The sequence below is a fragment of the Arctopsyche grandis genome, chromosome 12, assembly GCF_051622035.1.
Source record: "Arctopsyche grandis isolate Sample6627 chromosome 12, ASM5162203v2, whole genome shotgun sequence".
In the NCBI taxonomy this organism is placed as follows: Eukaryota; Metazoa; Arthropoda; class Insecta; order Trichoptera; family Hydropsychidae; genus Arctopsyche; species Arctopsyche grandis.
The window spans coordinates 5,863,240-5,879,998 of NC_135366.1; the positions used below are offsets into that span (position 1 = coordinate 5,863,240).

Genomic DNA, 16,759 nt, shown 5'->3' on the forward strand with positions numbered 1-16,759 from the left:
ATCTCGCAATTTTACCGTTTTAAATTCAGCACACTTCCAATTAATCCTTTTAAACGGAAACCAATAGTGTGGCCAGAACACTATCTCAATAAACATTTTTCAATAAAAAATACTCAATATAAAATAGTATTAACAGTGGGAAAAAATCCCAAATTAAAATAAGTACTTTTGACTTTTGATTTGAACTGAACGACTACTTGGAGAGATTTGAAAGCTGAATAGTACTACAAATGAAAGATAAAATACCCGAAAGGTCGTTGGGCGCCTTGAGTGTGATTGATTATCACCTAGTTTTTGGACTATTCAATTTTTGACTGGTCATGGCCACTTTAACGGTAAGCTTGCATCCATGGGATTGATCTCTGATTCCGTCTGTCCTTGTTTTTCTCCGGTGCAGGACGCAAAACATATGTTGTGGTCCTGTCCTGGTATGGTTGTAGAGCGTAAGGTTATGCTTGATAGCGTCAGGGTGCTCTCATTGGCCCATTGCATCACGGGGATTTAGTGGGTAATTGAGTTTCTTTCAGGGCTTTTGAAAGGTTTGCAGTGTATTTTGGGAACCTACAAAGTTCCCCTGGATGCTACTATTCAAATAATGGTTGATCCTAGAGGTACTTATTGTGTGTGTGAGTGTGTACGGGTATGCGCGTGAGGGCTTATGAATGCGATGTGCGTATGCGTTTATGTGCGTGTTATGTGTGCTTATGTTTTTTCTTTTCTTTTCTCTTCCTTTTTTTCTCTTTAAATTTTATGTTTGTTTATATAGTTATACTGCGGTGTTTCCTTATTAATAGAACAGTGATGTGCGGTTGCTCTAGTGCTATTACCAGACAACCGTCTCGTTCTCCGACGAACGGGTCTCTCAGACTGTATTCTTTGGTGGCCTCATGTAGAGGGCTTTTTGGTTGACTTCATTGACCTCTAAAGTAAGTTCAGACTAAAGAGCACAAGTTATTCCATGTATTAAATGTGAAAACAGGCTTTACAAGTTTTTGATTAATAATTAGCATTATTATAAATATTTTTTATGACTACATCGACAGTGATATTAAAAACTTTGAAAACATCTCGATTTTTTGAAAATTTCAATAATAATTTTATTAGTGCTGCGTTTCTTTTTTTTCTGAAAAGTTTTCTTTTTTGACTCGTACTTTCAACGAGGTGTACTCTCATGTTCCAATTTATACATATATAATAATTTTCCAAAATAATAATGAACCCATTAACATACAATATGTTAGGTTTAAAATGAGATTTAATTTTACTCGTTAGAAACATACGACCAATTTTTAATTGTATGTCCATATAATAATTATATATAATAACTACTGTATAATATATAATAATAACTGTATAATATATAATAATTACTGACTACATATATAATAATTACTGACTAACCAGTTGATAATCACTGAAATTATTATAATATGATGGCCTATATTAATATACAGATGTAACATTCAACTTATATAATATTTTGTAATTTTCCAGTTGGAATTTATCAAAGTTTAAGGTGTATTACTTCATATGAATATTATTTTGTTCTTAAAATATAAAATCGGAAATTTATTTATACATGGACCAGTACATATAAATCTCCCTGTTTTTACAAGGTTATTATTAGTTTCACTTGGTCAGTTATTATCGTACAGCCTCTCACGTGTGCGCGAGCAATATGACGTCACCTAGTCCCATTGTATCCTGCTCGCGCATATGTAAGTTAGGCTGTGAGATAAAAACGGGGAGATTTCCACGGCACGCCACTGATTTGACTGGGGAAAATGTATATTACCTCATTTCGATCCACAAGGAAAGGTACTAAGCATACACACATACATACATATATACATATATGCAGAATTTTTTTGAGATTTTCATATAAAATATTGAACATAATTTAATAATTCCATAGATGAATTAAGCAATTGTTAATTTATTTAGCATTATAAACTTGCTGATATACTCGGCGTCCTCCAAATCGTTATTATAAATATGTTTTATTTATTTAAATATACAACCATGTAATATTTTAGACTCTAGGTCAGTGGTTCTTATGTGCGGCCACTAAAGGATTTTACTGCGGCCACCAGCACCAGTTGAAAATGTAAATTTTTCAATTTTATCTTCTGTTAGTGATATCATAAGATAAGACGACAGACACAACTTCAAAGTTAAAATTAAAGCTTAAAATAATAGTGTGCTAAATCTCTGAATCTGGATCTTGATAAAAGGTTCAAAGAATTTAATTTTTTTAAACGGTTTCTTTTGTATATTCTCCTTTCATTACAAATAAAAAGTTCATAGTACTGCAAAATAGATTAAAAATATTTTCAGTAATTAATTAATTGAAATTAAATTAATTTAGCCAGCAGCATAGCTCGGACGTTAAGCTTCTGCTTACCGTCAAGAAGGTGCCGGGTTCTATCCCTGAATGAAAATGAATTTTTCAGAGTATGCTGTTGGTCAGACCTGGATTTGTGACTCCAGGTTGATCGTTTCCTATCAGAGTTTGCCAATTTTCTCTGATTTCATTGTTGAAACGGTTCCCGGAAAAAAAAATTGGCTAAAAATCCTTCCTACCTACTATGTCACCACTATTTGAAATTTGATGGATGTACAATAAAAATTTATGTACAATTCATAGATGTCTCGTTAATTTGCTAGTTTTTTCAGTGTCTCGCAATTCAACGACTTATAATAAAAAATGCTGTATTTGTATTTGTAATTGGCCAGGAAGGCGCATTGGGATTTACCTGTAAGGCCTTCCTGGTATATATGTAAAATAAAAATAAAATTAACTGGGCCAACGTAAAATATGCATTATAGAAAATAGTCATGATCAAGTACTTGAAACCCATTTTAATAATATTTCGGTTCAAAAATTTAGGTCGGAAATATACATATATATACGTTGACAATGAAACAAACCAACATAAAGATTTGGCAACAATCGCTTTATTAATATTGTCTTTCCTACTATCGTATATTGTGAATGATCATTCAGTGTAATGCACTTTATTAAAAACAAATTTAGAAACCAGCCGACAGACGCAAACTTAGAAGCAGCAATTCGGCTTGCATTGGAATAAAGAAGTATTGAACAATTTCCATTTATATTGTTGCGTAGGGGTGGGTGGAGGATCCAAGTAAAAGGCCAAAGTCGTGTCACAGCATTTATTGATGATTAAGGAGATACACACACCGCCAGTGCTACGTCCAGAATGTCTTGATATCGCCTAAGTATCGCCTTATAAGGGGCAGGTCTCTCAGGGCATCTTCGATCTCCGATTTGTTTACCTATTGTTATGGTCACGTACTCGGATATGTATTCCCACGACACCCAGTCCCACGGTATCGGTCACTTCTGCGAAGGGATTAATAGCAACCAATTCGGTGGCCATTGTTTAGCCTACATGCATTTAGAGTCTAGAGATAATCGTTGAAACCAATTATAACGGTCATACAGTCTCTGGGATGCTACTCGGCCTAATCCGATTGAACTTACTCGGCGGTGTACGTAACAGTATTATTATTAAATAAATAGATACCAAAATGTTAAAATTTCTTTTATTTTATGAAGAACTTAATCTATTTTTTTACAAACCCCCTTTTTGTAACTTAAATTTATTTGATTGAATTTGGTACAGCCACCAGTCATTACCATGGGACCACTATTATCACTTGTGCGGCCACGGTAAAATTTCGCTTGAGAACCACTGCTCTAGGTATAGCTGTTCGAACTTTATATATATATATATATATATATATATATATATATATATATATATATATATATATATATATATATATATATATATATATATATTTACATGTCACATTTATATATAAAAATATTTATTTATAAAAAATAGAAAATTCAACCTTGTTCATTTTATTTGAGAAATTTTGTGAAATTTAAAGTTTTAAGATCATAAAAGAGAAATCAGCTAGTGTAAGACTTTCTTTGTAATTTATTAAAAAAATTTCAGCATAATGACAAATTCTAAGGACGATATTTTATATGTTACTTATCATTAGTATTTTCCCACAATATCATGTTTTCAACGAGGTCATTCGAACTGGATAAGTGACGAATACACATGCGAATATGAAAACGTGATTTTGAAGGCATTTTTCGACATCATCGTGTTAGTTTTACACAAACAGCCTCCGAAACGCGTCTTTTCGGATCGCTTCTTAGAGGTATGTATGTATATGATATAATATAATTATGTATATGATATAATATAATTATGTATATGATATATAAGCACAATATGTATATGATATATAAGCACAATATGTATATGATATATAAACTGGATCGTTGCAATTTGGCAAATTCTGGTATTTTGTTTGAATGCACATTTTTTTTGTATTCAAATATAATACAGAAATGATGAAATTTTTAATTCTAGCCCAAATGTTTATTATTAATAAAAATAATGCAATTTTTATTTTTTCTATAATTTTGTACTTTATATAAATTATCTACATACATATACATTATAATCTAAATAAACAAAGCGAATTTTTTTGGAATAAAATAATAAATGTACGAAGTAGAATATTAAGAATATAAATGATTAATGATCAAAAACCTGACAATTAATCTTCAAATTTACATAACCTCAAACTGTTTATTTCTTAATTGAATAGTTTTCTTCTAGAAAATTTAGAAATAAAAAAAATTCAAAATGAAATTGTTATTCATAACATTTTTTCATTAATGGTATTGTATGTACATACATACATATGTAGATATGCGTAAAAACGAATTCGTAAATTGCAGTGGTTAGTCACCGAATTGAATTTATTTTGAAAATGGACTGTACAGAAAAGTTAAAAGGGCATCGTTTTACTATAAATAAATTTTACTATTAGTTAATTATTCATCAGTCAGTATAATAAGGGTGCTAATTAATTGAACTTTAATTTTCACCATATTCACTCTCATAAAAATAGTGTATACTCAACAAATTAATCAACTTGAGTTAAATGTTTTAAGATTAAATAAATTATTCAAACATACAACAAATATATTGCACATGAGAAAAATTATTATTACTGGAATTAATGTATTAATAATCACTAAATCACACAAAGTGGTCAGAGTTTTAATAACCATGTTGGAATTTTGTATTAAAACGATTTTTTTGTGATATCTATTTATACCGTGCTTGTATAAATAGATATCACATAGATATGTCTATATTTTTTTAATCTTGTTTGTATTTTTTCTAAAAAAATAGTTTTTGTAATTAAAATTTTTGTAATTAAAGTTAAGGTGTACCAAGTGAATATTATCTAATTTTAAATTTAAAGTTGTCGATGTTCAGTGTACTTGAGTGAATAATATGAATATTTCTCTTTATTTAATTAAAAATATATGTATATATTGTATGCTTTGTAGTGAATATGTGATCATTGGAAACATGACAAAATACTATCGTTGGTATTTTTTTTTTGTGATAATCACAGAAATCGCCGCTCAAAATTCTCCTTGTCCTAATCTATTTCGCTATGAGAATGACGGAGGACAATGGCATGGAATTCTCAGGATACCCTCGGGTGATTTTGGAACACAGATCACATTGGTTATCAAAATGTCAATAGGTGCTCAATTACCAACGGTGAATATATTAGATATATAATAAATACCTTAATAAAATTAATTACATAAAAAATACCCCTTTTCCATTATGTGAACATAAGTATTCTCTTATAATTTTTCATAGCCAGCAGCATAGCTCGGTCGTTAAGTTTCTGCTTAGCGTCGAGAGGCGCCGGGTTCGATCCCAGGGCCCGGGCCTCGAATGAAAATGAATTTTTCAGAGTATGCTGTTGGTTAGACCTGGATTTGTGACTTCAGGTCGATCGTTTCCTATCAGAGTAGTTTTTCAGTGTCTCGTAATTCAGTGGTTTATATAAAAATGCTGCATTGTAATTGAAATTTGTAATTGGCCAGGAAGGCGCATTGGGGTTTACCTGAAAGGCCTTCCTGGTATATATGTATGTAAAAAATAAATAAATATAACACACAAATTTTGTGAGATTCTTGCTAAATGAAAAATTCAATACATGATATATGTACTAAAATACTAAATCATTTATATATATTTGGAATAAATATTTTTTCAGAGCTATGTAGGAAGTATACAACTAGTTGGAAATGACCAAGAAGTAGCTCAAATTGTGGAAAGTGGTGGTGTTATAACTTACAAAGTTAATTTCCCACTATCAAATCCAATCCCCAAACTTACTTCAGTCGAAATAAATGGCAGACAATATTGTTCAGGACCACCAGGTATACAATTAAACTATCCGATACTAAAGATACCTCATTTGAACAGATGAATTGTATTATTTTTGTTTTTACTTCCCCTAGAGGAGTTTACAAACAATATAGAACATATAACATCTATAAATCTCGATCACACGCTATTTACCTCAAAGTATGGTATCTCTGGCAATAAAAAACCCACCAACACAATACCAACGGCTCCACAAATATACCAACAACCAATTACTACCACATCGAGACCACAAATTTACCAACAAGTATATGCAACCACACGGAGACCGCTAATTTATCAACAACTGCAGACTACAACGATGAGACCGCAAATTTATCAACCACCAAGTACCACACGAATACCGGCGTATATACAACCTACTGCATCGCCATCATTTGATCAAAATAAGTAAGTACTATATAGTTAAAATATATCAGCTTTTATCAACCTTTTTAGACATGTGAACCACCAAAAGTTAGAAGAACATTTTATGGACCACTAACGCTGAAATAAAAAGTTTTTTTTTCATATACATATAGAAAAAGACATTTACTTGATCTTCAAATTAAATAAATGTCTTTTTACTAATTATTACTAACCTCCTTTAAGTTTCTTACTAACCTCCTTTACTTTTCACATGGTTTTCGTTTAAGAAGTCATTTTTTATATCTCTTATCCGATCGTTTTCATACTTTGCCATATTGCTCATTTTGGTCATCAATATACATACGTTAATGTATCATTTGCCATTACGTTGGAGATAAATTATCGTATACAACGCGTTTCAAATTTCTGATTTTTCGGGTTATTTGACGTTTAATCATCTATCAGGCTATTGTCCTTTGTCTTCTAACCTGTTCGCCCTGATCTGGCCATATCAGATTTTAATTGTTTAAACGCCTATAATTCACTCTATATTTTATAAAATTTGCTCTATAGGTTCTCATTATCTCTCTTATATATTTTGGTCACTCATATTGTTGTAAACGTTGATAGTGATATAAGCGAACGTCAGAAGATGCTGGCAGTACATTCGACTTTTATGACTACCTACGCTGGACTAACGGTACTTTTACAATAATTTGACGTTTTTACATACCTCCTTTATTATTATTATTACATACCTCATTTACGTTTCACGTACGATTACAATTCAGGAAAAAGTTTGCCTCTTATTCGATCGTTTTCATACTTTGCCATATTGCTCATTTTGGTCATCAATATAAGTAAATGGATCCTCCGTCATTACGATGGTGCAAAATATCGTGTAAGACGCGTTTTAAATCTGCCCGGCGAGATAGTCGTTGACGTCTATCCACCGTTTGTTTATTAGTTTTAAACATTGATGGCGGTAGCAAAATAAAATAATGGTATTTTGATTCAAAATAACAATTCTATATACAAATTATAGAAGAGGTATGTTTTTAAAAAACTTTTTTTTATAATAATTATTTATTCATTCTTAAAATACTATTTCTGTAGATCGTTAGTGATCTGCAGATCATCAGTTGGGTAACATTGGCTTACATGAATTGAAGTTTTATGATTGATTATATGTACTTCTTGTTTATGCAGTTACGATATACAAATATGTGGAAGATCGAAGGTGGCAACCAATGCGTTGATCAAGGGTGGGGAAAACACTGAACGGGGTGATTGGCCGTGGGTTACTGCCCTTCTCAGTGTTAAATCTGGCAGCACAAAATTCATATGTTCCGGTTCCCTTATATCTAATATCGATATAGTCACAGGTAAGAAAACAATTATTGGTCTGATAAAACCGTAGATATGATCTGCTAAAACCAGTATTAGATATACATATGTATATCAACGGCTTGGTGCATTTTTGAATTTGCATCGAATTTCAAGTTTGAAGATGCTGGAATAATTCATGTTTTTCCTTTCAAGGTAATTTATGTAGTATACATAAATTACCTTGAAAGGAAAAATCTGAATTATTCGAGCATCTACAAACTTAAAATTCGATACGAATTCAAAAATGAACATAAACCAAGCCATCGATATGTAAGTAAAATTATTAGCATAAATAAAATTTTAAGAATTTTCGTAAGCTTGATCAACAGATTTGACTAATTAATTTAATTAATTTTTAAATAAATCCAATTAGTACTAGCATACGATTTTGGAAAACTCATGTTGGAGGCTTCAACAGTTTTACAGTGTGATTATTTTGTGAAACATTCTCATTCTCATTCTCGTGTATAAATAACAGGATAAGATCAATTAAAAAATATAGCACATTCTGAGAAAAGATTGTAGAGGTCACATTTAAATGTAATTTCATATACATATCTTGATATTTATATATGCAATGTAGTTATCATTCTAACTTTTGAAGATAGATATGCAAAAAATTAAATAGAAAATAAATTTAAATCAGATTATATTTACTTGAATAATAGTAAAAAAAATATCGGATGTGACAAACCCACGTCTTTATCTTATGGATTTGATAAATTTAAGAAGTATAAAAAAGAAAATTCGATAGTGAAATATACGTACATCAGTAGCAGATCGTCTATATAGGCTGTGGGGCTGCAGACCTCCCAGTATAGTACAAATTCATGCTATTTTTGCCGTCCATATGGGCTGCAGAACTCCCAGTATAGTACTTTCAGCTTTATACGTACAGTGGTGTAGAAAAAAATCATGTGGTCACAACATTTTTGACTTTTCTAAGAGGAAAAAAATCTCACTTCCGGTTGATTGAATTTCATGATTTTTTTTATTTTTATCACATTGATACAAGGATTACTTGAATTTTTCCGTGAAGAGTACACAAAATTGTGGAAGAAAAATCTAACAAGATTAAACTGCCACTTTCGGTTGACTGGTGTTCACCCAAATTTTATATATACCTTCATATTTGGATTAAACTACTAATATGAAATTTTAGTTCATTAAACTGAAAGATTTTTTGAAAAACATAAAAAAAACCTAGATTCTCTAGAGTAAAAGTACTTGAAAAATATTATTGCATAAAATTTATAATTTATATTACAAGCAAAAAAAAAAAATCATTCCGATATGTTGAGCTGTTTGTTAGATAATTGAATCCAAAAAAAGAGGACACCTGGTGTTGAATTTTGATTTTTTTTTTTCATTATTTTACAACCTTATTAAAAGAAAAAAGACGTTAAATTGATTTGTTTGGGATATCAAAAATATCTTAATTTTTAACGGTTTTTTTTCTGAATTTTTAATTGACATTGTTGATTATTTCAGCTGCTCATTGTGTTCCAACTAAGAAAGGCGAAAAATTACTGGCCAAACTTGGATTACACAACATAAACGAGTGGAACGATGATATAAAAATCAAAAACGTCGATCAAATGCACATTCATCCAAATTTCAATCGCGTTAGCTTGCATAACGATATAGCCATCCTGAAAATATCACGAATCGAATACACAGTTTACATTCAGCCGATTTGCTTTGGAATATCAGACATCAATTACAATACCTTAGTCGGTAGGACTGGAACGGTAACCGATAATGAATCAAATGAACATTGTTGAATGAAACTGTGACTTATGTAGTATAGATCGGAATTTAAATTTTAAGGTAGTTGGATGGGGCAAAGACGAGTATGGGAATTCGGTGACTCCTGATCTGAAAAAATCTACTGCGAAGGTATCTTCAACGGAGGAGTGTCAAAGAAATGATCCAAGAATAATTCCATTCACGTCTTCTACGACTATGTGCGCAGGTAAAAAGCCAACTATGAAGATCTTCTTATGTTTTCAATTTATTTATGGGTTTGGTGCAAACGATCGACAAGCGCCAGATAGACTGAACCACAGATCAACTGGATGGCTGCTTTAAACGCAATTTTCGACTTCACGAATGATAGATTGCACATCAGATGACGAGTAACCTTTCGATGTGCACAGATGCAATTATTAAAATGGTAATTATTAAAATTGAGTTGGATCTTTCTGGAGAGTTTAATAAGGCAAAATTCGGAACTAAAGTATCAGAAGCACAGATCGTATACAGAGTAGGTATGTCGGGACTTCGGGTAGATTTCGCTTAGTGTAAATAATAAGCATAAGGTACACGTGTCGTTAATCTGTGGTTCAGTCTGTCTGGCGCTTGTCGATCGTTTGCACCGCATCGACAATTTATGTATACTTTTTTCACAATTAATGTTTACAGGAAATAACGACGGCACAGGACCGTGCAATGGTGATTCTGGCGGTGGTCTTTATTTTTATTTGGACAACAGGTGGCACATCAGAGGTATAGTGTCCAATAGTCTTCCAGACAAAGAAACCGGTGAAGCGTGTGGTTTGAGAGAGCATGTCCTTTACACGGACATCAGCAAGTACTCTAATTGGGTAAACAGCATCAAGGGATAGTGGAAATTTGATAAGTATACAAAGACATGTTCAAATGTTAATAGAAGAATCACAATATCACCCAGGATTCAATTTTGGAGTGGATTGGGTTGAATGAATAAAATGTAATCAAATCAAATTCATTAAGTGGCTATAAAAATTTATTCAAAATATAAAACCTGGCTTTTTTCCTTAACTTAATAAAACTGTTGGATGAATTCAGTTATCGTTTTTTGAAAACTAATAGCATTTTTATTATTTACATACCTCCTTTACGTTTCACTTACGATTACAATTCAGGAAAAAGTTTGCCTCTTATCCGATCGTTTTCATACTTTGCCATATTGCTCATATTGGTCATCAATATAAGTAAATGGATCCTCTGCCATTACGATAGAGATAAAATATCGTTTAAGAAGCATTTCAGGTCCGAAGATTTTTAATCTCGGTGTAATTTGGTAGTCATTAATTTAATACATAGATGGCGGTAGTAAAAAAAAATTGGGTGTTTTTATTCAAAATAATAATTTTGTTTGTTTCGTTTTACAAGAAACCAAGTTTCCAACCACCCTACCCTGGATCAGTTTATATGATTTTATATACATTAATAAAAATATAATATGTAGGTATGTTAGTGAAAATATGTCTGCATTTTTTATGTAATCGTTATTATATCATAATCATTTCTATTGCGTACATAATTATAATTATTGAATAGATATTATAATAATTTGATATTTTATATATGTAACTAATTTTTTTTTATATAATATAATGTATTTGAAATATATTTTGTATTTTATTTAAATACTCACCAAAAACTTGTAATAGAAATTATATTAAAACCTACAACAGTCCTATGCCTCATTTCTTGATACGTTATCATGTAGAAATATTTTGCGGTTGGGAATAGCCTGTTGATCGAATTTGGTCAAACCGACGCAACTTGTCAAAGATCTGCCCCTTTTCCCCCTCTAACCTCTATGACAATGACTAGAGACCCGTATTTTGGGCACTTTGCTATTAATGCTTAATTGATGCTAAATTCGTAAAATATGCGAATAGATGCCAAAATAACAAACAAAAGAGAAATTTGCATAAAATTTATAAAATTAATAGACAATTAGGAGGGTCTTTCTATCCCTTTGCCCATTTATTATGTGAAGAAATTGAGGGGATAAAACAGAGCTTGCAGTTTACCTTACTAATGTAAATAAAAGAAGACAGTTGGAGCTGTGTATCCAAAAGGCTGCTCAAAAAAGCGTCTTAAAACTAGACTCGCACCCAAGACTAAATGAGACAAATCTATTCCTCCGAACATGGAGTAAAGAATTCAATCCATCTGAGGCAGGTTCAAAATCTAATATTAATGTTAAAGAAACAGTTTTGTTTTTTAGAAACCTGCCATTGTTTAATGTATTAACAGAGGCTCAATGTTTGGAAGGATATCAGCACCTTTTTAGACAATTAATAGAGAATATAAGAAGTTAATCCACGCCGGATATATTGCTATTATTGATGGCAACAAAAATTAAATATGAAGAGTTTGGTTTTGCCGCTCTAAAATCTATTTGGTGTCCCGTCAATAGTGTGGATGCTGAAAGGTATTTTAGTAAATACAATATACTTGTTACCGATCGTCGCACGAATCTCAAAAAAGAATCTGTAGAAATATGCTCCATGTTAAGTTTTAATCAATTTTAATTGGTATTGTTGCGTAGGGGTGGGTGGAGGATCCAAGTAAAAGGCCAACAGTCGTTTCACAGCATTTATTGATGATTAAGGAGATACACGTATTGTCACTGCTCAGTCCAGAATGACCTGATATCGCCTACGTACCGCCTTATAAGGGGTAGATCTCTCAGGACGTCTAATCTGTTTACCTACTGTATAGTCACGTATTCGGATATGTATTCCCACCGTATGAGAAGTGCAATCATTGTTTCATGCACTTAGCTTGTCGCTAATCCTTAAAACCCACTTATACCAGTCGCACGGTATGCATTTAGTTAATCCGTTAACAGATATCCGTTACAGATAATCTTTGAACGGTCACACAGTCTCTGGGATTCTATTCGCTTAATCCGCGGCGTACGTTACAATATTATATTTTAATATTCATATTTTTTGTCTTTGTATTTTTATATTCATGTTTTTTTCATTGTAATTTTAATTTTAAAACCTTTTTGAATTTTTCTATTATTTTTTAATGGTTGTGTTGAGCTAAAATTGTATATATGTAATGTATATAAATTTTATTAAAATTCATCGAAATTTTTTATTATTTAAAATTAAACTTTTCATAAAAATAGATGCTAAAATGAACATTTTTAATGCCCTAAAACGCTAAAATGCAAAATGAAAATGCTAAAATTGACAAAAATAGATGCCCAAAATACGGGTCTCTAACAATGACCAAATAAAACTTTCTAGACTGTCTTCACTTTTCCATGCCTCCTGATTTTAGACAGTCCATTAAAATAAACATTAAATTGAATTTAATCAAACCAGTCAAGTAATAAATATAGCATAGATGAAGTATATGAAAAAATTCAGTTAGATATATAAATGTCTTCAGCAGTTTAAATCGAAGTCGTTGCATAATATTTTTGGTTATGAAGTTTCTAATGAAATTGAAAATGTCCAGATTGTTGATGTTGAGATGATTTTAAATAATACCAAATCACTCGTCTCTCGACGCTCCGTGAGAACGGACGTGCCGAAGACGTACTCTCTGTGCGAGCGCTCATAATACAGCGATACGCCATACCGTCAAAAAACCCACACCTTTTAACATACACCACAAACACCCCCCACAAAACGAACACCAAACGAACACATGTTGGCACCATGCGAGGATCCAACCTGAAAAAGCGAATTAAGAAGACACTGATAACTACAACCGAAGCTCCTCAACCAGGCTGCTCTCAGACCGCTCAGATGGAGACCGAGTGGCAGTTTCCAAAACATACGGCAAAGAACGTAAAAGATGTTGCTCCTGAATTTAAAATTCAGGAGAAAAACAAATTTGAAGGGCTCTTGGAAGTTTCCGATGTCCCCAGAAGCGGTGGAAGAATCCCGCCCAACATCATGACAGCTACTGGCACTCACGGCAGCATGATCGAGTCGATCAAGAAGTTTATAAAAGACTTCACAATGACTTACATTGGTCAAAATAATTTCAAGATACAATGTAAAAGTCTTGAAGACTTTAAAAAACTTCGGGATGGATTGACACCAGACCGACAATTCCATACCTTTTCCAGGAAGGAGGAAAAGGAAATAAAAAGTGTCGTACGTGGCTTGCCGAAATTGCCGGAAGCTGATATTAAAGATGACATCATCAGACAGGGATTCCCTGTAACCAAAGTCATACAGATGAAGACGAAGGAGCCTAGGAGCAACGCCACCGAGCTATACTTGGTGTTCTTCGAGCCATCGGTATCGGCAAAGAAGATTAAAGAAATCCGGTACATCTGTTACACAAAGGTCAGTGTCGTTAAATATACTAGTAAATCACAAAATATTACTCAATGTTTCAGATGCCAAGAATATGGACACGCTGCGAAAAACTGCAATCGGCAGGCCAAGTGCGTCAAATGTGCCGGCACTCACCTCACCGCACAATGCAATCAAGGAATAGTTACCCCTGCTGTCTGCTCAGGCTGTTCAGGATCTCACCCCGCTAACTTCAAAGACTGTCCAAAAAGACAGAGCTATCTGAAAATGCTGGAATCGAGGAAGAATCGAGCATCAATTGTCAAAGCCAACCCTTGGAAACTCCCAGTGGTGCAGCCACAAAATATCCCGGTCGTTAACGATCATAGCTTCCCAAAGCTACCGACCATTAAAACTCCTTCACCAAATATCCCAAATATCCCTAAAAAACCCCACCAACCAACCAATCCCAACATTCAACCAACAACAGACCTAACTTCCATGGCGTCTATGACGAAGATGTTGAAGATCCTCCAGGAGATTCGTGCCAAGGCCAGCGGTTGCACCGACAAACTAGAGCTGGCACTCATGCTTGTCGAATATCTCGATGTCTTTGATTAACGGGAGGCGCCTGAACATCCTAGCTTGGAATGCTCGTGGACTTAAGAATAAGATTGACGAACTAGAGTCGGCGATCGGTGAGTACTGTGTTGACATAGTTTTAATCTCCGAGACCTTCTTAAAACCTCATATCCGTATTAACCTACCTAACTTTAACTGCTATCGCGAAGACCGAGAACAGCATGGAGGGGGAGTTGCCATTTTTATAAAATCGTCAATTAAACATTGTCGCGTAATAACTCCGCCACTAAAAAATTTAGAACTAACCGCCATCGAACTAACAATTAACAACACCCGTCACATAGTAGCATCCGCTTACAATCCTCCCCAAAAACGATTATTGGCATCCGATCTTAACAAAATATTTAACATTGGTAGTTCTGACTTAAATGCCAAACATCCGTTATGGAGTTGCGTAAACACTGACCAACAAGGCACAACTCTTTTTAAATACATTCAACTAACAGATACAATCTTACTTCATCCGGATACATACACACACTATCCCACAAATAACTCACAACCATCCACACTAGATCTTGTCCTCGTCAAGAACTGCCCAAAAATATCGACACCAAATGCCCTTCAAACCCTGTCGTCTGATCATCTCCCGATAATCTTCTCAATCGACGGGAAACCCGAGGAAATCATCAAGCATAGTTGGGATTACGAGAGAGCTAACTGGCGAGAGTTCAAGTCGTACATAAATGACCAAACCATTCTAACTTCTACCACACTCACAAACAAAACCGAAATCGACAGCTCCATAATACACCTAACGGAATCAATAACTCGATCCAAACACCTTCACATACCTAAGACACAATACATTGAACACAAATTAGAGATAACTGACTTTGTTGCAAATCTAATTAAAAGTAAAAATAAACTCCGTAAAATTTGGCAAACATCAAAAAATCCAGCATTGAAAACATTAATTAATAAGCTCACATATCAAATTAAAATTAGAATCAAAGAAATAAAAAATGAAGCTTGGTCTAAAAAATTAGAAAAATTGAGCTCAGTTGATGGCTCTCTATGGAAATTAGCTAAAGCGATTCGCAGGACAAAAAACTCGATTCCTCCATTAGATGATGCAGGAATCTCAGTGACGCGTGATAGCGACAAAGCAGAACTATTATCAAAATCCTTCCAAAAACATCACACACTCACACAACATTACAATCACATACCAACGCATAATAAAGTCAACCGGTCCATTAAAATCATCACAAAAACTCCCACTAACAGTACTAAAAATATAAAATTGGTGCATCCGTGTGAAATCCAAAATATAATACGTAATTTAAAAAATAAAAAGGCACCTGGGCGAGATTCAATAGATAACATCACAATCAAACAACTTCCATTTAAAGCTTTAGTCTCACTATCTAAAATATTCAACGCATGTTTACTCACCGGGTATTTCCCAGAATACTGGAAAACAGCCAACGTAATTCCCATACTTAAGCCCGATAAAAGCTCAAAAAACCCGGCCAATTATCGACCCATTAGCTTACTTTGCACGCTTTCAAAAATTCTGGAAAAAATAATCTACACACGTTTACTTAAAGTCGTAAATAAGAAATTAATAAATGAACAATTCGGATTTCGCACTGGACATTCCACGACCCAACAACTAACAAGACTAACTGAACACGTGACGAAGAACTTTAATATGAAGAGAAGTACCGGAATGGTATGTCTCGACATAGAAAAGTCCTTCGACACGGTTTGGCACGATGGACTCATTCATAAGCTCCTTATTAACAAAATACCAAACTACCTAATTCTCATCATCAAATCGTACTTAACTCGTAGAAAGCTAGTGGTTAGCGTAAATAATGAATTATCATCTCCAAAAATAATCGCAGCTGGCGTTCCGCAGGGGAGCTTGCTTGGCCCACTCTTGTTCTCCATATATATAAATGACATACCTATTCCAAAAAACTGTCACATAGCCCTATATGCAGATGATACAGCTTGCTTCACAAGTAGCAAAAAACCAGACACTATTCTTAAAAATCTTGAATTTGCAAT

At 33.2% G+C, this 16,759-nt stretch overlaps 2 protein-coding genes across 3 annotated transcripts in view; both read left to right on the top strand.

The window, feature by feature from the left end:
- LOC143920042 (uncharacterized) overlaps nt 1-16,759 on the top strand; it is a 366,222-nt gene that overhangs the window by 100,395 nt on the left and 249,068 nt on the right. The window lies entirely within an intron of this gene.
- Nucleotides 4,042-11,152, top strand: LOC143920033 (serine protease gd-like). Of its 2 annotated transcripts, none has more exons than XM_077442714.1 (8): nt 4,042-4,206; nt 5,417-5,636; nt 6,145-6,310; nt 6,392-6,707; nt 7,875-8,050; nt 9,546-9,805; nt 9,885-10,029; nt 10,479-11,152. In XM_077442714.1, the coding sequence occupies exons 2-8, from the start codon at nt 5,439-5,441 to the stop codon at nt 10,679-10,681; spliced, it is 1,464 nt and encodes a 487-aa protein (XP_077298840.1). In that variant the 5' UTR covers nt 4,042-4,206; nt 5,417-5,438; the 3' UTR covers nt 10,682-11,152. The 2 variants fall into 2 exon arrangements, with proteins under 2 accessions (XP_077298840.1, XP_077298841.1); XM_077442715.1 differs by having other exon boundaries at nt 4,136-4,210.

What these genes read in the sequence shown, in the direction of transcription:
- LOC143920033 (XM_077442714.1), top strand. Translation starts at nt 5,439, where the DNA reads ATGACAAAATACTATCGTTGGTATTTTTTTTTTGTGATAATCACAGAA. An exon ending in TAGGTGCTCAATTACCAACG is followed by an intron (nt 5,637 to 6,144) that starts GTGAATATATTA and finishes ATATTTTTTCAG; the next exon opens with AGCTATGTAGGAAGTATACA. An exon ending in TAGTCGGTAGGACTGGAACG is followed by an intron (nt 9,806 to 9,884) that starts GTAACCGATAAT and finishes TTAAATTTTAAG; the next exon opens with GTAGTTGGATGGGGCAAAGA.